The sequence below is a fragment of the Pezoporus wallicus genome, unplaced genomic scaffold, assembly GCF_028554395.1.
Source record: "Pezoporus wallicus isolate ANWC-B61680 ecotype Strahan unplaced genomic scaffold, APGP_CSIRO_Pwel_v1 scaffold_13239, whole genome shotgun sequence".
In the NCBI taxonomy this organism is placed as follows: Eukaryota; Metazoa; Chordata; class Aves; order Psittaciformes; family Psittacidae; genus Pezoporus; species Pezoporus wallicus.
The window spans coordinates 1,573,853-1,600,789 of NW_026642052.1; the positions used below are offsets into that span (position 1 = coordinate 1,573,853).

Sequence of the window (26,937 nt, forward strand, 5' to 3'; positions counted from 1 at the left end):
AGGAGAATTCTGAGTGAGAGGAGGAGATAAAAGGGACATTGCTACCTCTTCCTACTTAGTTGGCAGGGCATTGTGCTGTGATGTACATTCGGCTCTTCTTGCCCATCTCTCCTGTACTGCCTCCATTTAAATCAAGACTTTTGTGTCCTCTGGGTAAGACATGGATTTACAAAGTGTGATATGAAAGTTTTCCTGGAGCAAGTCCACTTATTGCTCCAATTTCAGATAACTGCAGTGTAGATTTTATTATTCATAGCCAGAGGCCTGTGCAAATTTCTGGGTTGACTTCTCATGTCCTCTCAAGGGCAGAATGTGGGCTGTGGTGTTCAGGTTTCATGAGGAATTACTGTGGGAACTGGCTCACGCTGCCCTAACACAACTCAAGGAGTTTGTGAAGTCAAAGGGGAATCTTATGAGAAGGAGCTGATATGGTTGGGTTTCCTGCTGAGCCCCACTGAGATCCCAGGGAAGATAGCACATCTCAGTGCTGCTTGCCGAGAGAAAGCAGAGCTTTACCAACGGAGTTCACTCAGTGTTTGACCTAGCCTTCCTACTGCTTCAGGGTTTTCTAGGACTAATCACACTTGATCACAAAATAATTCAGAACAAGAAATTGAATGCATTTGGGGTTTCCATGGATTTGCATTACGATCTGAGTTCATTACAGTATTAATTTTGACTAGGTCCAGTCCTTTCTAAAGGCATTTCAACACTACTTTCATGCTATGTGCAAATGTAATTCTTGTATGCCATAATAAAGATATTCATGTGTATGTAACTGTATATATCTCCAGATACATATCTCCACATATGCTGGAGCATTGCAAAACCATTTATAATACATTGCAGAACCATTCGAAAATTGCATTCATCCCAAGATTTTAATGACTCACATTAACTGCTCATAGATTTATATAAATTATTTCTGCACTGACTAAAATAAAATCATGCTTTTACATTTGTATATAAATCACTGGTGACAGAGGGTTGGGGGGCAGAATTTATATCCCTCACTCAAACAGATTTGCAAAAGTATGATTTTCACATGATGGTGAAAAACATTTGATCTATGGCAGTTTTAAAGCTTGATATCTTGTCCTCTTTTATGATAAATAAATGATGGGTCAGTGGAAAGGAGATGCTGTTTTCTATCTATGCAGAGCTCACTTGCTTCGTATTAATGTAACTCACAAATATAAATGATTTTTCAGTATCATAAAGCTCCATGTAATTTTTACAAGTTTTCTTGAACTTTTCCCCTATAATGCACACAGTTTGAATCATTTTACTACCAAAGTACAAAAGCTAGTATAATTCTTACCCCTATATTATTTGGGGGCTAACTTTGATCCATGCATCAATTTTCCTTTCACACGACTGTAAAAATACAAAGGATGTTTTGTACTGGAAGTTCTTAATACTTTCTTTGATTGAATTTGGCTCTGTCCTGGAATTAATCTAAAACTCCTGAGTCAACCAGATTTAAGAGGGTATGAGGATTTTACTAAGTGTACTAAGATCCAACTGTTTTTGAAGTTTGATCTAAGAATCCGATGTATCAACACATGCAAAATATCATTACAGTCCTTGACAATGGTTTAATGCTCCCCTAAAATAATTCAAGATTGGATGAGGGAAGAAAACAGCATCTTGATAAAACTTTAGTTCAGAATCCTTAGCTTCAAGTTCTGGCAGAAAACCTTCAGATTCGAATTGCAGGTACATATAGACTGGAGATAAAATCTACCTTCCTAATTAAAAAGTAGTTCGATTTTCTTATCTTGCGTAACACAAAAAATCAACTGCTAAATGTTATTTCAACATTTAAACAGTTATATTCTGTTGTGATAGTGCAATATATTTTTTCCCTAGATTTTTTTGTTTGTTTGTTTTAGACAAAATCAAGAGTTGTGTGCAGTGATTCATTTCAGGAGAACTTCGTTTTCTGAGGGAAAATAATTCCAAAAGTCTTATGGAAAATAGGTTAATATTCAACTCTGAAAAATCATTGGGTTTTACTGTCTCTCTGTATTTTCCAACTTGATTGTTAACAGAACAAAATATCCATGGTTAGGTCTGGTAAGGATCTCTTTCCATAATGCTCTTTTGTCTGTATAACAATAATAAAAGCTTTATTGGCACCTATTTCACATGACCTCCATAATTCTCCTGTGGCTGACCCTAACCAGTACCAATAAAACCACACATTCTCTCACTGTACATACAAAAAACCCCTCCACAAGCATGTTAAAATTGTGTAAGAAAATCAATGCCAAAGACCTTTCTGGAGTAGTCACTTTAAAACAGGAGTGTATTGTAATTGTTAGCTCATTTCAGTAGGGACTACCTTTTCTTAAAGATATCATTTAATTTGCTGATGAACCATCTCCAGTCACAAAATTAATAAATATTTCTCAAAAGGCTCTGGAATTTTAACACTTTGGAGTAGGTATCCCCCAGAATCTTTCTCAAAGTGTTTAATTCATTCATATATTCACGTACCCAAGGATATCCCTCAGTTTCATGGGTTTAAATACTCCTCACTTAGCAAGGAAACAGCACTTAAGGGTACGATTCATGCTCCCAATTGTATGACATGTATAACGAGCAATAAATAAGCATCACGGACAGTCAGGACACCCTATAGGCTGAAGTTTCCATCCAAAGCACTTAGTGACTACCTGTGAATAATGAATACATCTATGGGAATCAGCGTGCAGGGTCCTTGAAAGGGAAAACAGTTCTCTGTCAGTATCACTGGTGGTGAAGAATAGAGTGGGGTTGTGTTTATAGAGACAATTTGCTGGGGAAAGAGCACAAACAACCCCAAACCGTAGTTATCAGTTTCTGTTTCACCATCCTTGAGGACCCCTCAAAATGCACTGCAAATTTAGAAATTAATTACACAAAGTTTTGCTGCATTCAAGTGCTATCTAACCCATATTTGAAGGGACTTAGGGTTTTCTACCTGCAGAAAACCAGCGGTTCCTACTGCCGTGTTGCCCTAGTCCTTTGCGGGTTCCCTTCTGGAAAGGCCACCCAAAATGGGGTACCCTGGTGAGATATGGAAAGACCCTCACCGAGGCTGGAAGGGGGGACTGTGCGGAACACCCCTCTGAAACGTTCCCTCCTCCTGTCCCAGGGGGGATGTGTCCCCCCTACCCCGGGTCCTGCTCCGCGACTTTCTGAGGGCAGCAGACCCCGAGCAGAGAGTTGGCAAGTTCCATGCAGGGATGAGAGGAGCCCCGGAGGGAGAGGTTTGAGCGACTGCTTCGGGAGCTGAGCGGGCCCCTTCACCCAGCCCTCCGAGCGGGGAGAAGGAAGATGTTACACAGAGGTTTAGAGGCGGTGAAACATCTTATTGCTGATTTTTTATGTTCGTTTTTTCAGTAGGTACCAAACAGCCCCACCGCCACCTCTGCTCCTCTGAAGGAGCCTTGGACCCAAAACGCAAACGCTGCTTTGCATCTGCCTTTCATCTGGCTCCGGACTGTTTACTGAAGATGAGAGTATGGTCTTTACTTGCTTTATTTTTATAACTAAACCGAACCTGGCTGAAAATTTGGTTTTATTTACATGTATATACATACATATCTATGTATCTCAATGTCTCAACCAGTGGCAGATGACGGTCAAGAATTTCCTTACCCGCAGCGCTGCCGTCGGATCTGTTAGGAGGGTGACAGGAACTGAGTGATCTGCTCAGGACCGTTGTTTCCTTGTGGAGACGCGAGAGGTGATTCCCCTGCCCAGAGCCCCCCCCGCTGCCCATTGCAAGAGGGGTTAAACGCGTCCCGCAGAGATCCGGCTCCCAGCGCCTGCGGGCCCGTCGGTGCTGAGGAGCAGAGGTTAGGCAGAGAGCGCTCCAGCCTGTCTTTCATTTCGCTTCCAGTTTACGACAACATCGAGGCAGTGCTGGTGAGGGGGGAGCCAGGGGAGACATCAAACACCAGCACGGTAATTGCATTCACATTGCAGGCGGGCCCGCTCCTTGCGAGAGGCGTGAAGGCAGCGGCGGGAGCGGCCGGCCCGGCTTCACTGCGGCTCTTGTCACATTCTGGAGGTTCTTGTCACACCCACGGACACCGTTTCGGCCCTCAATCTGCTGATTCCCTCCGGAGCCAGCCCCGGCCCATCCCGTGCCTTGCACCTTCACCGAGCCACTCGAGAGCCTTCGGTGGTGGTGAGGGGGCTATCCCACTGGCATCCCAGGCCAGTAGTAGACACAGTCTGGGAGCCGGAGCTGCTCGGCGGGAAAGACGCCATCAGCAGCTCCCCGGAGCTCCAGCCCCTCCCAGAGCTGATCAGAGCTAGAGGTGTCTATAAAGCTTCGGATAAAAACATATATCCGGGAAAGAAACAGAGCCTGAGAAGGGAAAAAATAAGGGACGCGCAACCCATAGTCTAAATCTGGTGTCAAAGCCACCGTTGCTCCTTTCTGACCCGCGGAGGCAGGCAGGAGCTGGATGCCCATCGAACGCCTCTTCATTCACCTGCCTGCAAAAAGCAGAGGTTTCCCGTGCCGCGAAGAGGTGTCTGTGGGAAAGAAGGCTGTGGGGGAAGGAGAGGTCCTCCTGGGACAGCCCAGGCCCGGCTGGGGATGCCCGGGGGTGTTGGAGATGCCCTCGGCGCAAGGGACTCGCCCGCTCCGCCTTACTTCAGGGTAAGTGACACCGAAAGGAGTTAGGACACGGGCCAGGGGTGTATTTCTGGCATTATATTACGAAAATACTGTCCCCAGCTGCTTTTTCTGCTCCCTACACGGAGCACTGCCGGGTGGCGGCGGGGAGACGTCCAGTAAACACACGCCCTGTTCCTCCTCCTCCTCCTCACAGAGAGTAATAAGCACGAAGTGTTAGTAGTCAAGTCACTATAGCAATGTAGAAGGTACGTAAACATAGCTACAAGCTTAAAACAATACCCCGTACACGCAAACACGTACGTACATGTGTTTGCAGGTATAGAATTATCCTTATTTGGCGTTTCAGGAATATGTCTGAGTGTACATGACTTTGCACAATCACTGTTCTGCATTACTGCACCCAGTTATACGTTATTCTAAAGAAATACTGAGAAAAACAAGAACAAATTTATTTTAATTGATTTTATTATACTATTTCTAAGTGGAAAGCAAAAAATATAACATAAGTTGCATGCCCACTCTGTAAGAACGCTTTATAAAACATGGGTACAGAATACACGTATATCACTTGCGAATTGCATATAGAATGTATGGAAGTAACCAGTGTCCACGTTTTTCTGTTTATTCAGGAAAGCCTGTATCTATTTTCTGACTCTGCCAGTCAAACAGAGTTGATGGTTTATGGATGCTGAAGACATCTCGGTCAAACTCGTATTTCCTACCCAGCAACACTCACCAAAGTGCGCAGATCATGAAAGCGATGTTTGTTAACACCGCTCCTATGCAACAAGTGACGAATGCCCGTCTGCTCTGTTTACAACTCACCGGATTACTGCATGGCTCTTCCCAGGTGAGACCGAAAGCTAAAGCATGCCGCCTTATACTCCTGTTTTTCCAGAGTCCCTTTCAGAGCTCTGTTTACACCTTTCTGGCGTCTTTGGAAGTGGCATTATTCCTTTTTCCCCTATTTATTTATTTATTTACATATATATATTTAAAATTTATTTCTTTCCAAATTTTTTCCTCCCTTTCCTAAATAGGCCCTGGCCTCAGAGGTCCCCACTGCCACTCGGTAAAGGAAATAACCACTCCGCACCGGAGGCACCGCCTCCGCACCAGACTGCAACCTGGACCCACCGGACACTCCCGATGGGCAGCAACCGGTGCCCTCGCTCCAGAGGGGAAGGGGAGGTGGGGCTTGGGAAAATGGTGCTTCTCAGGAGTTCCGTAAAGGGGAACAGGTAGGGGTATCCCGGCAGAGGGGGAAGAGCAGGGCGGGAGGAAAAAACTGACCTTCAAATGAGCATCGCAATGATATCTGTGTACTCACCCAAATCTCTACGGGTCTCCGGCATGCACTCTGGATCCACTCGTCCCTTTACAAACCTGGCTTGCCTGGTCCGAAGGAAAAAGTCAGAGGAAAACTCTCCTGCCCCAGAGCCCTGCAGCGAGGGGGGGATATTTGTGGGATTGCGGGGGGTCCCTGTGTCGAGGCGGGCGGATGCAGAAGTCTCCGGAAAAGGGGGCACACAAAGGGCTGGTTTTGGCTTTCCATGAGGTAGAATTACAGCAGAAATAATAATAAAAAAAGTGTGGGGGTTCGGAGGGGAAACGCCAGAAACCTTGGGCTCCGTGTTGGAGCAGACAGCGCAGCGCCGCTGCCTCCTGCCCGGGCTTCGTGGACGGACCCGGCTTCGCTGGGCGGGGTTGGCTCTTTCCGAATAAACTATACAGGCATAATATACGCATATATACAAAAATACATATATATATATATATATATATATAAAGTAGAAGGTTAAATATCACCAACTGGCCCCCGGGACGCTCTGTAGCCGAGAGCCCCCCCGCCCTCCTGGACCGGACACCCTCCCCTCCACAGGCGGGACAGTCCGCGGCCGCGGATACTCCTCCTCACGGGGATCCGTCGATCTACCCCTCCAGGTTCAAGAGCCCCAACCCGGGGTCTCTGGGCGGGGGGGAGCCTCACCGCTCCGCAGCGGCGGCTGCCGGGTTCTGCGAGCGGCGGGGGGCGCATCTCCCCCGTCCATCGCCACCGACGCGAACATGGAAGCGCTCGGCGGGGGGTGGCGGGGGGGATCATTATTATTAATTATATTAATATAACGGCGGTGTCCGCGGCGCGGATTGGCTAGCTGGGCTGCGCGCTGAGCCTTCTACAGCCAATGGAAGAGCCAGAACGTGGAGCGGCCAAGCCCGCCCTTTACACCCCCCACCAAACACTGCCGCCCCCCCCCTCCCGGCTCCGGGATTTGCTCCCTAATTGACCTAAATAAGGAGCTCGTGAGTGACAGCCCCACGGTGGCGCGCGCACCTTCCGCACCGCACATGCACACTCACACGCATCGGTCTCGCCGCGCTCCGCGCATCCCCCGCGGACGCCCCCCCCCCAACTCCTTGGCCGCGGCGCTCCGCCCATCCCAGGATTCCCCCTCTCGCGCCCAGCGTTTAACTCGCGTGACATTTTTATTTCGTTATTAGCGTTTTCGCGCAGAATCTGGCGCCTCCGATGGGTTGTCGGGCTAGGTTTTTTTTCCTTCCCCGTTCCCTTCCCCTCCTCCCCCTCCCCCCTCCCATCCTAGCTTGCAGGAAATGATGGCAAACCGCGATCTGAAATGATTACTCCGGAAAAAAACCCTTTTATACCAGGAGAGCATCCACGGGGCTAGGCAGAGGCGGGAGGCGGCTGCTGGGCAGCGGCGCGACGAGGAGCCAGCCGCCGGCTGAGCCGGGACCCCCCCGTCCCGCACTCCTCTCCGACCATGCCGGACGAAGCCACGGAAAACGCCGGCTCCACCTCCGCCCGCGTCTCGTCCTTCTTCATCGAGGACCTGCTGGGCACCGAGAGCGCGGCGGGCCGCGGGGCTCGGCGGGCGGCTGCGGGCGGTGGTCCCCGCGGGGCTCCGCGCTGCGGGCCGCGCTCGCCGCTCCGCCTCGGCGCCCCGGGCTGCCCCCTCCGTGACGCCGCCGTCGGCTGGTACCGCCGAGCGCACGCCGCTTTCCTGGGCTGCGCCAGCCCCGACAGTAAGCCGCCTTTTCCTATCCTTGATGGCCAGGCCCGGCTGGGGATGGGGAGGGGATGTCTCTGCTCCCCCGGGGTGTCCAGTCCCGTTGCACACTCCACACCCCCCCCCCTCGCAGGCAGACGCTGAGTGGGACGCGTGGAGAGCCCGCAGCCCTCGCCCTGGCTCTGCGGGCAAATCTCCGGAAACGCTCCTTGTGTGTGCGGCACCTGGAGCCTCCGCCTCGCCGCCCAAAATGTAAACAGGGGTCGTGTGCTGGCTCAGGGTTTTTTTTTTCTTTTTCCTCTCCTCCATCTCTTTTTCTTTCTTGTTTTTTAAGAGAGGTGTCTGTTTTGTTTATATATATATATGTATATATGTATGTGTATATATATATATATATTTTTTTGGCACCCCATCATGCCAAAAAGATGGGAAGCAGGAATTTGGGCAGCCAGGGGAGCCGTCGGGCTGAGCCCTACGCTGCCCTCCTCCAGCAGCGCAGCTGGGGCAGGGGCAGGCTGCGGGAACCCCGCTGGAAAGGGAGCTGGAGGAAGAACCTGGGTTCGGGAGGCAAAACTAACATCTGAAAAAGTTTATGGGCTGCCATCGGTTGGTTATTTTTATCCTGATAGAAAAAATATTGCCTTTCCACTCGTCTCTATGATCCTGCACGAGCCTTTAGAGTTCTCACGATTGCTCAGTAAGGAAAAGAGGCACGAATAGTAATCCTCTGAGTTTGTTTTCACAGATATAGGTTTATTAATATTTTTAATTTCTCTCAAAACTACATTTAGAAACAGAAATCTATTCTAGAAAAAATTGCCTTAACTTTTTGCCTTTTTTTTTCTGTTATGCTTTTCTCTTGCTCTAGAAAGAATAGGATTTTTTATCTCCTTTGAAACTGCAAATGGAGAGAGCAATGTTGGAAATTCCTCGGTGACATGCTGGGAGGCAACGTCCCGATAACAGAGTAGCTGACCCGATCGTTTGGTTTATCAAGTTCAGAATAACGTGAAGGGAAAATACTTCTTTTTAACCTCTCTTTATATACACACATGCACTCCTATACTTACCACTTCTACACACAGCAATACACTTATGTGTATGTACGTGTAAGTATATGTGTGTACACATGTGCGTGAATATATTTGTGCCGTATGTGTGTAAATATATACGTGTGTATATAAATTAAAGCTCAAGTGTAGTCATATGTGTACATACAGATATAAAAAGTACATACTTCTATTTAGATAATGTGTGTATGTACATCTCCGAATATATACGTGTGTGTATACATACACATGCACACTTGTATATTTTGTGTAGAAAAAAGGTACACATATCCGCGTGAAAATACATGCATACACTTTGCTGTGTCTACACATACGCACATACGTGAGTGTGTACATAGCTGAGGGTATGTATACATACATGAAACACCATCTAGGTGTTTTTATATAAGTATATAAGCTTGTGTGTCTACACAAACGCTAGGCGGGTTATCCCAGGAGAAGCAGCAGCGGCAGGAGCCATTGCCGGCGGGCCGGCCCCGGCCCCGGCCCCGCTCTCTCCACAGCGGCGCCGGTGAGCGGGGCAAGGGCCGGGCGATGCTCTCCCTCTCCTCCCCTTGCCCGGAGCAGCAGCTCCACCTCCCACCCTCTGCCTCTCTTCGCAGCCAGCGACCGGGACTCGCCCGAGCTGCCCGAGGAGCCGGCAGAGCGGGAGAGCAGCGGCGGACGGGCGGCGGTGCGGGGCCCAGCGGGAGGACGCTCGGGCCTGAGCGGCCGCGAAGAGGAGGAGGAGGAGCGCGGAGAGGAGCCGGGAGAGCCGGAGCAACGCGCCGCCGGCCGCAAGAAGAAGACGCGCACGGTGTTCAGCCGCAGCCAGGTCTTCCAGCTGGAGTCCACCTTCGACGTTAAGCGCTACCTGAGCAGCTCGGAACGGGCCGGGCTGGCAGCCTCGCTGCACCTCACCGAGACCCAGGTGAAGATCTGGTTCCAGAACCGCCGTAACAAGTGGAAGCGGCAACTGGCCGCCGACCTGGAGGCGGCCAACCTGTCCCACGCCGCCCAAAGGATAGTGCGGGTCCCCATTTTGTACCACGAGAACTCGCCGGCGAGCGCCTTGGGCTTCCCCCTGCCCCATATGTCGCCCCCCTTGGTGGGCTTCTCTAGCGGCGTCAGCTACCCCCTGGGCACCTTCCCCGCCGCCTCCATTCCGTTCCTACGATCGCAGATGACAGGACTCGTCTGAGCTCCCACCTGTACCCATCGCCCCCTCCCCCGGCTCCCAGCTCCACCCCCATTCCCCCCGGAATTTTCATTTCCCACTCACACCTTTCTCGATTTTCTGCTTTTTGATTTTCTATTTTTTTTTTTTTTAACGTGCAATAAACTTACTTTTGGAATAAACTCGGAGCCACTCGCAGCAGCCGGAGGGAACAGAAACGACTATGAGGACCACGCCATGAACAGGGAGCGGCTCCACGGGGCTCTCCCTGCTGCGCATCCAAAGAAAGTGCAGCCCCGTAGCAGTGGTCAAGCCCTCCCCACCGCCTCGGTCCCGGCTGACACCGACCGGCGTTTTCCGTGGGGCCCGCAGCTCCCCCAAACTCTTCCTCCCCGCTTTCCGCAGAGCTGCCGAGCCTGAGACGAATGTAGCTATCGGCCGGGGCCCCAGGGACTGCGAAGCTCGCTTTTCTCCCCTCTAAGCGACCTTCCTCAGGTCCTCCGCTGCCCCGGGCCAGCGCTCCTGCCGGGAGACCTTTCCTTGTCCCCGGTGCCCCGGCTGCGCTTCGTGCAGAGCGGGGACTCAGCGGATCTGCCCCCAGCAGCTTCTCCAGGGCCCTTTGTTTTAGCCACTTAATCCGTAAAGAACATCCCCCCTTTCCATTGTTACTCTGATTTTCACCCGATCGATACCCAAGCATGTGCTGGTGCCCCCTGCTTCTTCCCGCTGGAGGCTTTTTGATTTGAAACAACTTGAAGGAAAATTGTTGGAAGGAATTCGATGAAGCCCGAGCTGTGAGGATTAGATTTCTTTGTTTTAGTTTATATTTCCCTTTCAAACGGTCGGCTAAAATACACGGTTAAAATGTATATACACATATAATTCAACATACTGCATTTTTACCAGTGGGTTTGCCACATTTCCGTCTCCTGAGGAGGCTGAAGAAAGCGCATCTCAGTTCGTCCGTCTCTTAACGGTTTGTGTAATCGATTAATAGTTCGTGCTGGTAATTAAAAAGGAAGGAAAGAAAAATAATCAGGTGGGGATAGACTGGGGAGCTGTACGGCTAGTTATGCAAGCTAACCTGTAATGTGATACTATATGAAGTATTATGCATGCCACTCTATTTTTTTTCCTTTAATAGTTGTTTCTTTTCCCCCTCTCTACCCACTGCTAAAATGAATATCGGATCTATCACTGTTTATAAAGGTTTGAATTTCATTTTCCAAATATTAAGGGGGAAATGACCTTATAAAACACAGCTTTGGTGGAAGGTCAAGCTTTGATCCTGCGTTTTAGAGCATAATCAGGTGTAACTGAAGCGACCAGCTCGGAGCACTCGGTGTCCCCGCAGGGAGAACCGGGTGCTGGATCTACCAGGGTACGTGCAGGCGGACCTGCCTCCAGTGAAAGAAGAGCGTCTAATCCTTGCTGTTTCCTACGCTTGACATTGTATTTGGACCAATCTCACCGTTTTTTGGTTTGAAATAGATCGTCGAGATGCGGTGGAGCTTCAGCTTTGATACGAAACCTGAGCAGAAGGAACAGTGGCGGATTACAACCTCTCCAACACCTCCTCCCCCCCCCCCCTTTTTTTCCCCCTTTTTTTTTTTTTTTTCCTTTTTTTCCGCTTTGGCCTGAAACGCGGCTACATACATCAGTCTGCACAGCTAAATCAGGGTGCTGGAAGCCTCAGAAGCACTCGAGAATGAAATACATCTAGATATGCCGGGTTCCTGAGAAAAGTACTAACTTGCCGGGATGCTCGTTTCGATTTGAGCCGCGTTTCTGGAAGTTGCTGTTTTGGGGGCTTTACTTACTTTTATTTTCCCAACTGCTATGAAATCCCTCGTCTCACCCCGGGAGATCTTCGCCAGCTCTTTTCTTTGCATATCCTTCAAACACCAGCCTTCGAGGCTAGTCCTTATGCAGCCCGGCCCTGAGTGGTGTAAGGACTGGGACGAGAGGCTGGGGGTGCCAGGGCCCCGGGCGGGCTTCAGCCTTTCTATGTGCAGAGTAGAGGACCCGGGGAGATATTTTTCTCGGGGCTCAGCCCCTTGACTCAATACCCTTGAGAGCCTGGCTGCCCCTGGGAGAAAGCTGGCAGAGCGTTTCCCAAGTCATATCCAGCTCCCCAGATCCCCCAGCATTACCTACTGGAACAAAATCCTGACTCACTACAGTCATATCAGAGTAGATTGTAATGCAACGCGAAACTTAACATGCCTGCCACTCTCCACATGCCTTTTCTTTGGAGTAACATATGAGATTATAATACTTCTGATTCTACTAAATATTCTTTTCTTGGAGTTAAGGAACTGGCAGGGCTCAATGATCAATCGGATTTTTAAAATGTGTTTTGACATTAGTTTGTTTTTTAAAGACGTGCTGATTATATCAATAAACAGATTTTTTTTTCATACACTGTACTTGTAACTTATGATCATAGTAAAATATTAAAAGGTGCAAGACATGAATTCATCTAAGAAAAAGTGTTTACTTACGCCTTATACTGTACCTGCAGAAAGTGCTTTGTGGTGGCTTATTAAAAGTATGTGCTGAAAGTAGGAGCATATACACCTCAGGTTTCTTTACCTCGTAGCTTTTTTTAATGGCACTTTTCCTTGTATCTGCTAGCAAGAAATTTCTGCAGGATGCAGAGGAATAGCCAAGCAGCAGCCATAGTCCCGGATGTATGTGCACTGACAATTTCAACAGGCAAAAAACCCCGCTAAATCCCAAGCCCCCTCCTCAAATCAGGACAACAGATTCTTGGCAGTTTTATTCTCCGTGTATATTCTTTATTAAACAAATCAAAGAAATAAGAATCACACATTGTGATCCCTCTGCACACAGAACGCTAGAAGGAAAATGTTGGCGGACTGTAAAACTCAAAGTAGTTTCACAAAGGCTGTTTGCGACATATAGAGACATACGTTGCTGCTTTATAGATCAAAGCAACCTCAGAATAGCTTTAAAATAAATCCAGTTACAGTACAGCTGTAATATTATTATGCAACATAAATCCTTGTCTGTTGACATTTATTTAATGAATGTTGCTACAACAGCTTAGCTAGATGGCACTCCAGAGGCGAGGCAAAGGAAAGCCTTGCCAGACTGCTCACAAAGATAACTTGTGTTTATTGGACGCTATTAAAAATAATTAGTGAAAAGGTTTATTTTCTTTTCATTTTAAGCAAAGCAAACGAAAATCAAATTCGGGTCCGAACTGAACGTCTGGAATAAATTCCTGGTGTAGATGCCTTAAAATGTTATTATTAATTACACTTTAAATGAAAACGATCGATATGCTGCAAAGCACCTTGTTAAATGGCGACTTTGCAAATGGTATATTGCTCACCGGCTTAAGCTGGCCTATAACTTTTCTCGTAGACATGGGTCTAAAATATTCATGCAAATCAATACTTGATAAATCTCATAGGTGCGCACTGGCTCCACTGTTGAACAATTTATTTGGATCGATTCCTCCCCCCTTTCTCTTATGCTACATTACCTTGGGGCAGCCTGGCTCTGCTCCCGCCCCGCTCTCACCATCGATCGGGGGAGACTCGCTCCAGGCTTCGGCGGGCTCGCAGCATTTAGTGCTCTCAACCTCAAATAAGATCCAGGCAATTCTCTTACATTTCCCGTCCCATTGCCGATTAATATAACTTTATGGCGGGTGTCTTAATGTTTCATTTACCTACCTTGAGTTTCTCAACTGTTCTTAAGGATCCTACGTTATCATTTCTATGTTGTGAGATACAGGAATGTAAAAAAAAAAAAGAAAATATTAATGGAACTCTAGATGTGTAACTAAAATTTTTCCTCTTTTCTTGTCTTTTCTTGTCTTTTCTTGTCTTTTCTTTTTCCGTTTTTTTTTCTTCTTTTTTTTTTCTTTCTTTCGTCTCCTCTCTTCTCCTCTCCTTTCCCTTTAGCAACTCACATCTACTGAACAGCCGAGAATTAGTAACTTTGTTCGCAAATCCCCTCTAGGATTTTCCCCGCAAGACTCTGGTGTCGAGCGCAGGAGTTACATGGAGGCGATTTGGCCGAGGACTTTGACCTGCCCTCAGAGGGGAACAGAAGGGTTCGGGCAGGGACGCTCTGTCCTGGGGTCACCTCAGAGGCTCTGTCCCGCACCTCTGGGTGGAAGGGTTCAGCTTAGCGCCCCCAACTCCCTGGAAAGCCTGCTTGTGTGTAACATTTGCAGCTGCCTTCCACCGGGCCAGAGAGAGAGCTGCTTTCCTCCCTATGAAACGGATGTCCCCGCTGTCCTGACCGGCGCCGGGAGGGGATGACAGCCAGCAGGGGAACACACCATAGCAATTGGCTATATCCAGCTAATGCCGAACTCCCAAATCAGGTTTGTTTCGGGGACCAAAGCCATCTGATTATTTTTATGATCTTTTCAGACAGCGTTTCTGTTCTGGACCCGCCCACCGGGAGAGCCGAGAGGAAGGCGCGAAGACCGGGGTCTTGTTTGCAAAGGGGTGTGAGATCCGGAGAGGGCCCATGTTACCCTCGAGTACATAGAGGGACAAACCAAGCTCGGTTCCGTAAGCCAAGCGAGCCCGGACTCTTTGGCTTTTCTGGGGAATCTAATCAGATTTCATTTCCATCAGATTTAGATTTGGAAACTTTCTGTGCTTTGAGCTAAAATGGAAATGAAGATATGTCTGCTGGGTAATTTCTGGTAAAAAGCTTTTCCTAAGTAAAAGGTTTCCACTCAACATGATATTAGCTTCTAATACAGGAATACATTATTCAGAGAAAAAGGGTCGCTCTTCCTGCGCTGCTGCTCTGCGGTGCCGGCCTCCATGTCGTGGCATGTCCCAGGCGACAAGATTCCACCCGGATAAAATACAAATGAAACGCGGGATTAAAAAGTACCAGTGTCAGGAAATGCCTACCCATTGTAAGGAAAGTAGTTACTTTTAACCGACAGAGTTTCGGAATGTCCACTTGGGGAGTGAACAGCGATCGTGCGGAGCAGTGCTGCTGGGGGGACCCCTCTCGGGCAGCGAGACCGCCTTTTCTGGCTCAACCAGTGCTAGGAGAGCCCAGGCAAAGCCGCCCTTGGCAGAGATGGGATGAACCATCCACCTGGCAAAGCCTCTGGCTTCTGCCAAGGTCTCCCACCCCGTCGGACGCCGTCACTCCCCACGAGTTTTGGGACAAATGCATCTCGGAGGGGTTGCCTGGGGTCTGAAGCAGACCCAAGAGGGGAGACACCCTCCGTAGGGGTGCATTTTGTAGGCGGTTGGTTGTGTGTTGCAGGATACACTGGGATCAGGCTGTCAAATAGACATACGAAGCCAAGTCCTTAAACCCTCCCTGAAGATAAGGAAGGACACTAGGAGAGGGCATGAGGAGCCCGGTACGGGTCTGGCTTGTAGGACTTGCTGCAGGGGGTACCCCGGAGGCTACTTTTGTTGAAACTGTATTGATTCTACCTTGCCCCAGTGCCTGGGGAGACCCGGACTGTAGTGTGTTCCCTCGCTGGGCAGGGTTTTGTCAGGGAACGCAAACCCGGATTTGTACAGCGGCCAAATGGGGCTAGGAAAAGAGAACAGCCTTTCCCGGCTGACTGTAGAGAATGGAGCCTCCTAGTGCTGGGCTCGGACTGTTGAGGGTGTGGAGGAGTCTGTGATGAAAAAATTGGGCTTTGAAACTTATGTCTCCTTCTTCAATTTCCTTCTTATTTTCTGCATTCTTCAAGTTTTCTTTTTCTTCCAAGAAAGTGTCTTCTAGGAAAACATACAGAGTCAATGCGTTTGATTTTTTTTAAAGATGGATTTCTGCTAGACTAAAAGGGAAATGGTTTGCAGCAAGAACAGATGTGAGCACCTGGGATGTGCCCTGCTCACAAACAGCAGGAGAGGAGGCCGAGACAGGAGCGCAAGGCAAAGACTGTTCCCGCCTGTCACTCAAGTGCTCCAAATTATACCAACTCACAGGGAATTTCCTAACTCATCTTTTCAGCTGCTTCTTTGCATTTTGCATTTGGTACCACTGTTCCCCGTCCCTTCCCTCGCCCTGTCGCTCCTTCTAAAGGGACTTTTCGCTCCATCAGAACCACCAGTACAGGAGATTGCAACAAGTTCAGGCATTTGGCCAATAATCGTGTTGATGGAAGACATACATATATATATTCCTCCTAGTGGAAACCGTACAACTCTTCAGAAGAGGGCTGTACTAAAATCTGAATGCACCTATAAAGTGAAACAAATTTCATGAAAAAGAGCTGAAACCCGTTCTCTCAAGTACCAGCGCATTAAAGATTAACGCCTTAAGATGCCCTGATTTTAGCTCGCAGAATCTCTGGCATCACAATATTTAAGAGACTGTCAGCACTTCCATTGTCAACTGTTTTTCAAGGGCTTCTCGCTTGCCCTCAGCAGTTTTCGTAGTGGAAACCTCGAGAACAGGACTAAAAGGGCTCTTAAAAGCCGGTTGGAAACATTTTCTTGTCTTTACACATGGTTGCAGGGAGGGAAGAGGTTCTCTGCGATCCAGAACGAATGGTAACTCTAGAGTCGCTGGATCTTGAGTCATGCAAACGGGTTTTAAAAAGTTGCAGTGCTTGTAGGTGGTGGGGACAAAAAAATTCTTTATTATACGGGGAAACAGATCGATCTTTCCCCAGGTCCCGCAGGCGAACCCTCATTCATACCCAAAAGATATCCCGCAAGGTGCAACCCTCCTGCTCACCATCCCGTACTAAGTGCGAGGTCTCATACAACTTTTAGCTCTTGAAAGCTACAGAGCTCTGTAGAGCCACGGGCGTGTGTATGTGTGTGGATTTCAGGGTGGCCTGACATCACGGGGCTTCTTGGAAGGAAAAGGGATTCCTTTCTCCCCAGGGAAACTCTGCATGATTGGCTGAAGGTCTGCAGGTGGAAGAACCACAGGGAAGGGACTCGGGCTGTGTGAATTGCCCTTCCCAAGGGCCTCCCACCTCTTTACGATGGCATCATAATCTGCAGCAAATGCCCCCAGCAGATTGTCCGGGGTCGTGCAGGTGCTGTACAAACAACACGGAAGGGATTCGCCGGCTCCCAGCTTCCCTTTTCTCACTTTCCCTCTCTCACTGCCACCACTGCTTTTCCTTGCCGCACCCCACCCCATCTTTGCTCTCATTGCCAGTCCTCTCCCTCCACCCTTCTTCAATTCAGAAATCTCCATCTTGCCATCCCACCTCCTCCTCGCCTTTCCCGTGGGCCGTCTTGGGCCTTACTCTGCCTTCCCTCCACCCCAACAGTGACGGTCCTGACAGGAGGGCAGCCAGCCCTGACCTGCTCTGCTCTGGCTGCCCTTTGGGGGAGAGGAAAGAGGCACCTGGGCTGGCTCCCCTCATCCCTCCCTTTCCGCTTCCCTCCAGCTTCTTCTGCTTTGCCCTCTTCGCTCCCTTTCTTCCCTGCCACACGTCCTCCCCGTCTCCCTCCCCTGCACCACTCCCCTGTCCTCAGCCCTTTGGCTGCCTCTAGCTCCATCCCCTCCCTCCGTCGCCCCGACCCCTCCTCCCTTCCGCCGCCTCAGCCTTCCCTCCTCCCCGGCTGCCGCTGCCGCCCTCCCGCCGCAGCCAGTTCTGCGGCACGGCTCGGCACGGCTTGGCTGCGGCTCGGCACGCCATGGTGCAGCTCGGGGGCAGCCGCCCAGCCCCACCGCCGGTCCCGGCCGCTCCGCCGGCCTTCAGCATCGACAGTATTCTGCAGGTCGGACCCCGCTGCCCTGCCCGGGAGAACGGCAGAGCGCGCTGCGCGCTGCCGGAGGAGGAGGAAGAAGAGGGGCCTGCGGAGCAAGACTCCAGTAAAGGCTCCAGCAGCTCGGGTACAGAACCGGCATCCCGCCGCAGGCTGTCTCACACGTCGGGCTGGCACCGCGTACACGCAGCCACACGCACTCACACACACGCAACCTCTGCGTTCACGCAGTTGCCGGAGGAGGAACCGGGGCTCTGCGGACGGACAAGCGGAGATGGCACCGGCACACGCACACGCACCAACCTGCTCCCAGGGACTTTTCCAGGGTGTTTTACCCGCACCCGGCCTCCTTGGCTGTTTGTGCCGTGTCCAGGAGCCCCTGACTTTGCATGCAGCTGGCAGAGAGATTTCTTTAGATCCTTACTGAATGCTCCTAAGCCTTCCTCTCCCCTTTAAAGGGGGAGACGGGACCCAGCTCTCGGCAACCCCCTCCCTTCCCTGTCCCACCTCACCCTTCGGCTCCATCCCCTCTCCCCAGCTTTCAGCCGGGCCGTGCATGCGGGGCGCGGGTGCGGGCGGAGGCGGGAGCTGATGCTGTGCTTTGCCGTTGCAGGCAGCGAGCCCCGCCGGCTCGGGGACGAGGGGACAAACCGCGGCCTCAGCCCGGAGGTGGAGGGTGGCGGTGGATTGGGCTCCCCGCTCTCTACGGAGGGGATGCGAGGGGCCCCGCAGCCGCCACCGCGGGATGCCGCGGGCTGCGGCGGGGAGCGCGGCAGGTCGCCGGCGGCGGGCGGCAGGAAGAAGACGCGGACCATCTTCTCCAAGAGCCAGGTTTTTCAGTTGGAGTCCACCTTCGACGTGAAGCGCTACCTGAGCAGCTCGGAACGGGCCGGGCTGGCGGCTGCGCTGCATCTCACCGAGACCCAGGTGAAGATCTGGTTCCAGAACCGCCGCAACAAGCTCAAGAGACAGATGTCGGCCGAGCCCGAGGGCCCGAGCCCGACGGAGCCCCCGATGGAGCCGCCGCCCCCCGCCGCGGCGGCGGCTCTCTCCTTCCCGGCCCTTTACAAGGACAGCCCCTTGCTCAGCCGTTGCTTGCTGCCGCTGCCTTTCCCCCTGCTTTATCCGGGCAGCGCCATCCCCTACCTCTGCCTCCCCGACCCCGGCAAACACTTCAGCCTGGTGGACGGGGACGTATAGCCTCTCTCCCGGCCCCCGACTTTCCTCTTGATGGGGGCCGTCCCGGTGTTATTTATGCCCTCGCCGTGTCGGTGGGGTGTCCGGTTTGGCCACAGCCGGCGGCAGCCGTGACTTGTCCCACGGAGGGGCAGCCCGGGCTCCCCTCACGCTTGTTCGTGGGCCGCCGGCACGTCGGTAAAGCTTGAAAAGGCGCTGCCAGCCCTCCCTGGTTCTTGCAGCGCTTTTTCTTTGGTCAGGACGGAGGAGTTAACACGGAGCCACCAAAGAAACGGGGATGTGTTCTGCCTCCCTCCCTCCCGAATTATCTAGTGCCTGTATTGGGGGAGCTGATGCCCTGCCTCAGACCACGGGATCGGTGTCCCCGAGGCTGCCTCAGCTCCGTGGCCGCCTCTGTACAGTGAGCCGAATCACTTTTAATACAGCTTGTAAAAGCGAAGGCCGCCATGTGTTCCACCACTTTGAACTCGCCACCTGTGATAACCCTCTGATTAACTCCTTTCCATCTTTGACATTATCAAATTGTAAACACTTTTCTTAAATTGTGGCTCTGATTTATTTTTTCCCCTGCAGAGTATATCAAAGCTCTCTTTCACACTTTCTGTGCTAACTGGTTCTTAAATTGTGGCTCGTCTGATGTTTTTTTTCGCAGAGCAAGACAAGCTGTCTCATACTTCTTGTGCTCCCCCCTCACCCCGAAATCTCGTAGGACAATTATATCTGCTATCCTATAGGAAAGATTATTTTTCCCTTATAGATCTCCAAATGTTTTTGTCGTTCTTTGGTTTCCAAGTTCACACGCTTTATATTCAAACGTTGGAAATAAACCTTCTCATAAAGCTGAGACGCATGCCTTTTCCATACTGTTACTGTTGGGCAGTATCAAACGAAAGGTATTTCCTTCGTTCCATCGATGGTTTTTATTTTAAAAATAAAGCTTAAAAACACAATGGTGCCATTACGAAATTAACCCGTGCGTGCGACAATGGGCAACTTGTCTGGTGTTTCGGCTGGAGGAGAAGGGATTTTCTTCTCTATTCCCACTCCCCTCCAGTTTGTCTCTCCGAGGGCTGTTAACGAAGGTGTGTACCGGCCCCCGTTCGAGGGGCAAGAGGACTCCGTTGCGGTTCCCCCCGGCGGGGACGGACAGGTCCCGGGCGCCTCTGGGTGCCGAGCAGCCGGGAGCCGGTGCCGAGGCCGATCCGGCGCCCGCCGAGCCCTGGGAAGTGTCTTCGGCTGCTCTGTGGGGTTTTCTCACGGCTGCTCTTATGTGGGAGCTTCCCTTGACCTCTCCTCCTGCTTTATAACTGGTCTCGAGTTAGCGTCAAGGAGCAGTCTCACGGGGTGCCCTCGCCCTGGAAAATTAATACTACAGGGGCTGTTGCAAGGGCAGCTTCTCGAAGTGGACGCGCTGGAGGGGAGCTGCCGGGAGCACTTCACGGCTCAGCTTTCCCCTGTTTTAGCTCCCGGGAAGGTGCAGTCGACGAATTAAGGGTTTGCATCACACAACGACCCTTCTTGTCCAATTTGACTTTGTAATGATTATTAAGATTAATTCTTAATTAAGATGTTAGATCCTCTGAATACGCTAGTTACTCCGTGGCTGAAACCATTTGGAGACACAGATAAGTGCGATGTCCTTATGTCCAAGCGGTAGTGGTTCGTGTCTGCCTCTTTTTCACGATTGATAATCTACAACGAAACCTCCTTTTGGTTGTTATTTCTGTTGTCGACACACCCTAACTCGATTAACCCCACGAGATTAATCAATACCGATAGAGGGTAATCTGTTTTTTTTTCAAAATCCGTACTAATGGATCAGATGCCGCAGCTAAACACTAAGGTCACTTTCTTTAGTTCTTTGACATGGAACAAAAATTCATTTAAAGAAACTGCCCTTCTACATTAGCGCAGCTTCAGACGTCTACATGATGAAATATTTTATATAAACAGTCGCTATTCGGCAATTAATCCACTTCTCACCGCATTCATCAAACCATTTTCAGTCTTATTCTTCCATCTGTTTTATCAATTTGCGGTCCGAATTGTTGCTGGACTTACAGAGGCAAAGAAAATACGACTCCCCTCAAAAGGGAAGAGTTATTTTATAATAAATACAACAGAAATAGATCTTCTGCATGTCGTAGATGCAGTGCATAGTGCGAATTCACAACTTGCTGCCGAGCAAAGTTACTATCCTTAGGAGTTAGTGATAATGAATGCCTGAAACGGCCGGGTAGCTAGTAAAGTTAATCAGATGCCGAAATACTTTTTTTCCCAGAAAGAGATAACTGCTTGTGTTGAGATCATTGGCCAAAAATATTAACCAAGCTGTTGGTACTGGGTGTAACACGGCCAGTGGCCGGGTGGCTTTCTCTGAAGATAACCAAGTTCAGGATGTACCAGGAGTCCCAGTCAGCGCTGCTCACACTGGATATTCGTGACATTTCTTTTTGAGTTTAAACCAATTGCATCTGCAGTTATAAATAGCTCTTTCCTACAAGAAGAGATGGCTACTAGCCACCGTACAGCAGGGGATTAGCACTGGATAATCTATTGATGGGATACTTTTAAAACCAAAACAAACTGCAACAAAACTAAACAAAAAAACCCTCTGTGAGCACTTGCAAACAATTTGAGAATTAAAAAACCCCAACAAAACCAAACAAAAACCAGACCCCAAGCAGTGATGGAGCCGAGATTTTTAAATGTTCTGTTAGCATTTGACACCATGAAAAGAGATATTGAGACTAGGCGAGCAGCGAGTGGAAGACACTTTGTGCTTCCATATTTAAGCAATGCTCTAGTAAAATATCATACGCAGTGATGCAGATTGTTGTTTTTTTGTGGTGTTTTTTTTTTTAGAATAGTTAGAGCCCCTACCTTTGTTAGCGTGGCACGTATGTGAGGACAGGCTGGCTCACAATAGCCTACAAACTGAATAGAAAAAGAAAAGTATGGCTAAAACCTGGCACCTGAGTCTTCCAAAAGAAAAATCATCATCAAACACAACCTTTATCAAGAGGAAAATATATTTGAAAAGCAGCTGGATACATACATAAAGACATTGTTCATGAAACGGTGCAGTACAAGGGTTTTAAAAAGCCACTCGCTTTTAAAAGCCCCACATGGCTGAAACTTGATTTTCATCTCACCTATTACTTAAAATTCCTTGGGATTTGGATGATCAATCACACTGCTGCATGTGGCAGATTTTTCCAATTATTTCTGCTGGAGAATAAGTCTTTTAACTTCTCACTTAACTGTTGGAAGGTTTTGCAAAACTCTCTTAGGACTGCTTTTCCTTCTGGAATCTCCTGATCAGGTAGCTCATCCAGACACTTGCTACTGTTTTGTTGTGCTTTGCTGTTCTCTGATTACCATGTACGAAGACATCTTTATGGACCAGGACAAGGACGCTGTGCCAGCCCTTCTTGTCAGCTCCCCTGCTACTTGGACGTTTGCTCATAATCAGGCTGGGGCTCATGTCTAGACTGTGAGGGGAAGGTATGGTACAGACTAGAGAGAGAAAAGTTACTCATCATAGCTCTTTGGCCCTCCCAGGGGTTGATCTAGAGTACATAAAACCCACTTGCTTCTTCTCCCCTGCTCCTGGATTTGCAGTTTTTCTTTAACTTTGGTTGGTTTGAAATGGTAGCTTGTTTTCCCTTTCCCTTTTTTAGAAAAAGGTTGAACTTACCACCCCTTTTGTATGCTCATGAGCAAAAGTAGGGCTCCATCTTCCTACAGGAAGGCTTGCAGTGTTACCCCCGAATTCAGTAATCTTTCATGTGCTGCAAGGAAGCTGCCATAGATTTACATTACAGTTAGGCAAAGGAAGAGGAGTCATAGCCTTACCTCCCAGGGGAGACTCCTTTGAACCTGGGCAAGATTAATCAAATTTACGGAAGATAAGAATTCATCACAGTATCACAGAAAAGGCACAACAATGTGTCTGACTTAGAGCTGAATTTGACAGATTGAGTCCTTTAATATTTTTCTTTTTAAAGTTTGTGAAGTAGTAATATCCTCTTAGATATGATTTGAAATAGTAACTGTATTGAAAAAATAAGGTATGGATTTACTAGAGAGCCTTGGAAAAGAATGTAACTCGTTACTCCATGCATCTACATCTGCCTCAACACTGATGTTGAACACAGTTTTACATCATGAGATGTGATTGCCAAGGTTCATCTGTCACTTTGAAGTACAGCTTGCACATAAATTCTTAAAATGAAAACCTGGACACCGTCTATTACCAAAAATAAAGGCACCAAACAGTACAGTAGTAAGATTACTTACCTTGTGTCCCGTTCTGTGTCATAGTACCTAGGAAATGCTCTACCCCTAAGAGCAGGAAGCCTTTTCTTTCAGAGAAGAATTGAACTCTATAGAAGGCAGTGTGTTCTGAAGTGGGAAATGGTGATTGTAATATAACCAGTGCACAGACGGGATGACCATATCTGCCTCTGCTCTCAAGAAATCCATTACACTGGTACTAGTCTTTGCATAAAATTCATCAGAGACCAGAAAACATTACCAGACATTCCAAGAAAAATGAAATGTGAAGGAATGTCCAGTGTGAAACAGCACAATGTTCCCAGATGTGTCATCAACATCAAGTTATTTTGCACAAAAAGCAATTGAGAATATACAAGCAAAGGAAGTCTGCAAGATGAGACAATCTGCAGTAACCTACAAGGTACAAAGCAGGAGAGGAAGACACAGTCATGCCTGAAGGGGGCTCTGAAGGGGGCTGAAGAACGGCAGCAGGTAACAGATTATTTTTGAATTGCCCAGCTGTGAGCCTTTTAGGACCTAGCGGACAATGGAAGCTGCTTTACAAGCAGGTATGTGGTCAGAGGATCAAGAGTGATACCTGCAGTCAGCAACCCAATATACGAGACTACCAGGACAATGGGCTGTTGTGTCAGACCAGAATAGATGAGTGGGTTTGAGGACAAAGCCAGTGGCAGAGCTTTGTATAAAGACCTCACTGTACAAAGCCATGTCTGTATTTTCTTCTCCACAGTCTACTGCAGTCATATGTGCCCTTTGAGATAGTGATGCCTGAGCTGGTCTGGTTGGAGCAGACCCCCCCAAGTTTGCTCAAAGGTTTTTCATCAGTTGTTTGTGAATCATTATACATGGAGAAATGACAACTTATTAAACAACCGACACTTTCCCCACAGTTTTGATTTTTTCATTACTTTCACACTCAGATTTACAGAGGTCAGTAGTATGACCTTCATCAAGGATACATCTATATGAAAGAATAACTGGGGAATTTCTTCATGGTCATCTTTTGGATTTAAATTATTGACCCAGCATGGCTCTTCTCAGGTAGGGATGGCATCCTAGCAATTGATGAAGCGCTTGATTGAATCTGTATCAGCTTTCCTGGCTCTTCTCCTCAAATCTGCCAGATTTTTGCACTGATTGCTAGCTATCAGCTGAGTATAGAACAGATGTTTATGTATTTTCAGATATATTTGTATGTGTTTTAGTGTATAATGGAGCACTGAAAAATACTAAATGCTTAAGGGTTTTATTTGTGGCAGTCTCTAACTTTTTGTACATGTAGGATTGTTTGACAACTTTTCTGATGCATGCAGTGACATAAGCTATCTCTGCCTTTTTGTACAACACAAGTGAACCATCCTGGAGCCGTTATGGTATATTACTGTGTAATTTCAGTATTTGCTTAGAGAGTCATTAATGTGAGATTATAGATGCAAAGAACTCTAATTACTCTGTAGGAAATGTTGTGTGGTAGGATGTGCATGTGTTTTTGGAAGAGCTTGTAATTTGTGGATTTGTAGCTGAATATCTGCATTCAATTTCCACTATTAGATAATTACTTCACATATGTGTCTGCTTCCCCAGACTCCTAAACCTGACTTTTTAATGGATAAGGAGAACAGCACTAGTTTATATATCCTCATGTCAGCAAGCTTTTAATAACCATGTGGTAAAAGTTGTACAATTGAGATCCAGGCAAAATAGATGAGAAGACAGCAGTTAAGTTAAAAAAGAAGTATGCTCAGCATTGTGAATTTATGGATTGTATCATAAAATCTGTGAAAAAGTACATGGAAAATATAGTTATGTCTTCATATTAAGGAGCTCACAGATGCTGTTTCTTAATGTTTACATGGTGTTTTTTTGCTAGATCATTTTTATCCTGAAAGAACATTTTATTGAAAAGAAGATTTCTGATTTAGAAACGCAAAATAGTTTAAAAACAAGTAAGAGCAGCAACTCAGTCATAAAGACAAATCCCACCTTTAATGAAGTCTCCCCATAAAAGAAACTCGATCTCTCAGACATTTGCATGTCTGAAGAGAGACAGAGAATCTATAAGCATCACTATCAGGAATAGCAGATGGCAGGTACAGTTAGGACATCAGCCCCCTTTGCCATATCATTGGATTCTGATCTCAATCAATGAGGAAATGTCCCTAATATGTCTGCTTGTCCCTTTATTGTATAATCTTTTGCCCTGGGTCAGATACCAGGATCGATGGATTCTCATGTTTTCTGTTGAATTAACTGGCTTTGTATTACGAAAGGGCTACTTAGGATGGTGACAGAGGACAGTACTTGATGAACAGAAAGCACCTTCCACCATAAATCTGCCCAGGGATTAGTGTAAGCAAACACCAAGAAACATTGTAAGTGAAAGCAATTTGGGGAGAGGCGCTGGGAACTTCTGAAAAGTATGCACTTTTAAACCTGCAGCTTTTCACTCTGCAGCTATGTTTTGGTGAAGTGCTATTGTCAGAATTTGTTAGATCACTGTAACCCTCACAGATCTGCTTGGAAGCTGAGGAACACATGTAGCAAACCCATGGGTTTATGATACCAAAGTAAGTCAAATGGATTGGAAAGAGTGTCTCTTGATGAGGTCTTTTCTGAAGGAGAGTTGGGGTGCTCCTCTCAATAAAAATGGTAAGAAAACCATGGTTTAATTTAGTGGAGGCAAGCCCACACTGGAAATGTGTTGTACATCAGGCTCTTAGAAATAGCTAAAGAAAATGAGAAGCTCTTGCATCTTGTGACAGGCTGTGTGTGCTAATTTTCCACTGCTGTTTTTGCTTTCTTCTACAAGGCCCAGAGGAATATACTGTTTATATTCTCAGTTTGTTTTATATACTCAGATTATGCCAAGGCCTGTTTAATGAACATGCAAAAAACTACAATGAAGTCTCAGTTTCACATATTGAAACAGGCTGTCGAAGGTAAAGTGTATAACCTGTTCACCACTCCAGCAGGGTTTCAGAGCTGGTTCTCTCTCACTTATTGCTTCTGACCAGCAGGCCTAATTGTCCCTGCCAGCATGCGAGGGTGATTTGGCGACTAATTTGGTGTTAAATAATATATGTTGCCTTACTATGCATTTAGTAGCTAATATTGACCCAGGGATGAAAAAACTGAAAAGAGGTCAATTAAAGGAGAGGGATAGCTAGCCAAGCTGTTCACTCTCCCAGTATGAATGAAATGAAGAAGGGACTTACCTTCATCAGACCTTATAGTCCTTTTCCGGTGTCATAGAGTATCAACTTGACAAAATTTGAAAGTAACACTATGTCTGTGAAATGGGGTTTAGTCTCATTCCTACATAGAATATATGTGGCTTTTGGCTATGTTTGAAAGTATGTACATTCCAGTTCAGGTTTTAATAAAATTAGTACTTGCACCTGGCCCCACCGTTTTGTAGTGACGATGGAACAGATCTATAATTGCAATTATTCTCCTCTTGGGTGATTTAGTTCAACTCCCTGCCTCATGCAGGATATTCCCCTACATTATTTCTACTACTTATCTAATCTATTATTGAATAGTTCTGGTGATGGTGCCTCAATTACCTCCATTACCTCTCTCCCAATGCTTAACTGCTCTGTCTGATGCCATTCTCTCCTGCCCAACAATGAATAGCTTGGGCTGTATGGCATGTAGTTTTAGGCTGTATTCCTCATTTTGATCACTTTCACATTGTTTAAAACATCCACTTTGAAGAGGTTTATAGTGTCACCAGGACTTGTGCAATCTTTTCCATCCTCAGACTTATGAACTGGGATCCTGTCCAATCCTTCTACCATTGATGCGGCTCTTCTTTACCCTTTCCTGAAGTATT

General features: G+C 47.9%; 2 protein-coding genes across 2 annotated transcripts; both read left to right on the forward strand.

The window, feature by feature from the left end:
* The first annotated feature begins 7,410 nt into the window (after positions 1 to 7,410).
* HMX1 (H6 family homeobox 1) lies at positions 7,411 to 10,050 on the forward strand. Its single transcript, XM_057426763.1, has 2 exons — positions 7,411 to 7,687; positions 9,344 to 10,050. Exons 1-2 carry the CDS (start codon positions 7,426 to 7,428, stop codon positions 9,919 to 9,921), a joined length of 840 nt encoding a protein of 279 aa, XP_057282746.1. The 5' UTR covers positions 7,411 to 7,425; the 3' UTR covers positions 9,922 to 10,050.
* A 7,410-nt stretch (positions 10,051 to 17,460) lies between these two features.
* Positions 17,461 to 19,215, forward strand: LOC130608655 (homeobox protein HMX1-like). The gene is made up of 2 exons (XM_057426750.1): positions 17,461 to 17,730; positions 18,217 to 19,215. The coding sequence occupies exons 1-2, from the start codon at positions 17,532 to 17,534 to the stop codon at positions 18,801 to 18,803; spliced, it is 786 nt and encodes a 261-aa protein (XP_057282733.1). The 5' UTR covers positions 17,461 to 17,531; the 3' UTR covers positions 18,804 to 19,215.
* Positions 19,216 to 26,937: the final 7,722 nt, after the last annotated feature.

Bases quoted from the DNA above. Each gene is read 5' to 3' on its own strand.
- HMX1 (XM_057426763.1), top strand. From the start codon at position 7,426: ATGCCGGACGAAGCCACGGAAAACGCCGGCTCCACCTCCGCCCGCGTC. The intron at 7,688-9,343 runs GTAAGCCGCCTT...CTCTCTTCGCAG, and splicing joins GGGCTGCGCCAGCCCCGACA to CCAGCGACCGGGACTCGCCC.
- LOC130608655 (XM_057426750.1), top strand. From the start codon at position 17,532: ATGGTGCAGCTCGGGGGCAGCCGCCCAGCCCCACCGCCGGTCCCGGCC. The intron at 17,731-18,216 runs GTACAGAACCGG...TTGCCGTTGCAG, and splicing joins TAAAGGCTCCAGCAGCTCGG to GCAGCGAGCCCCGCCGGCTC.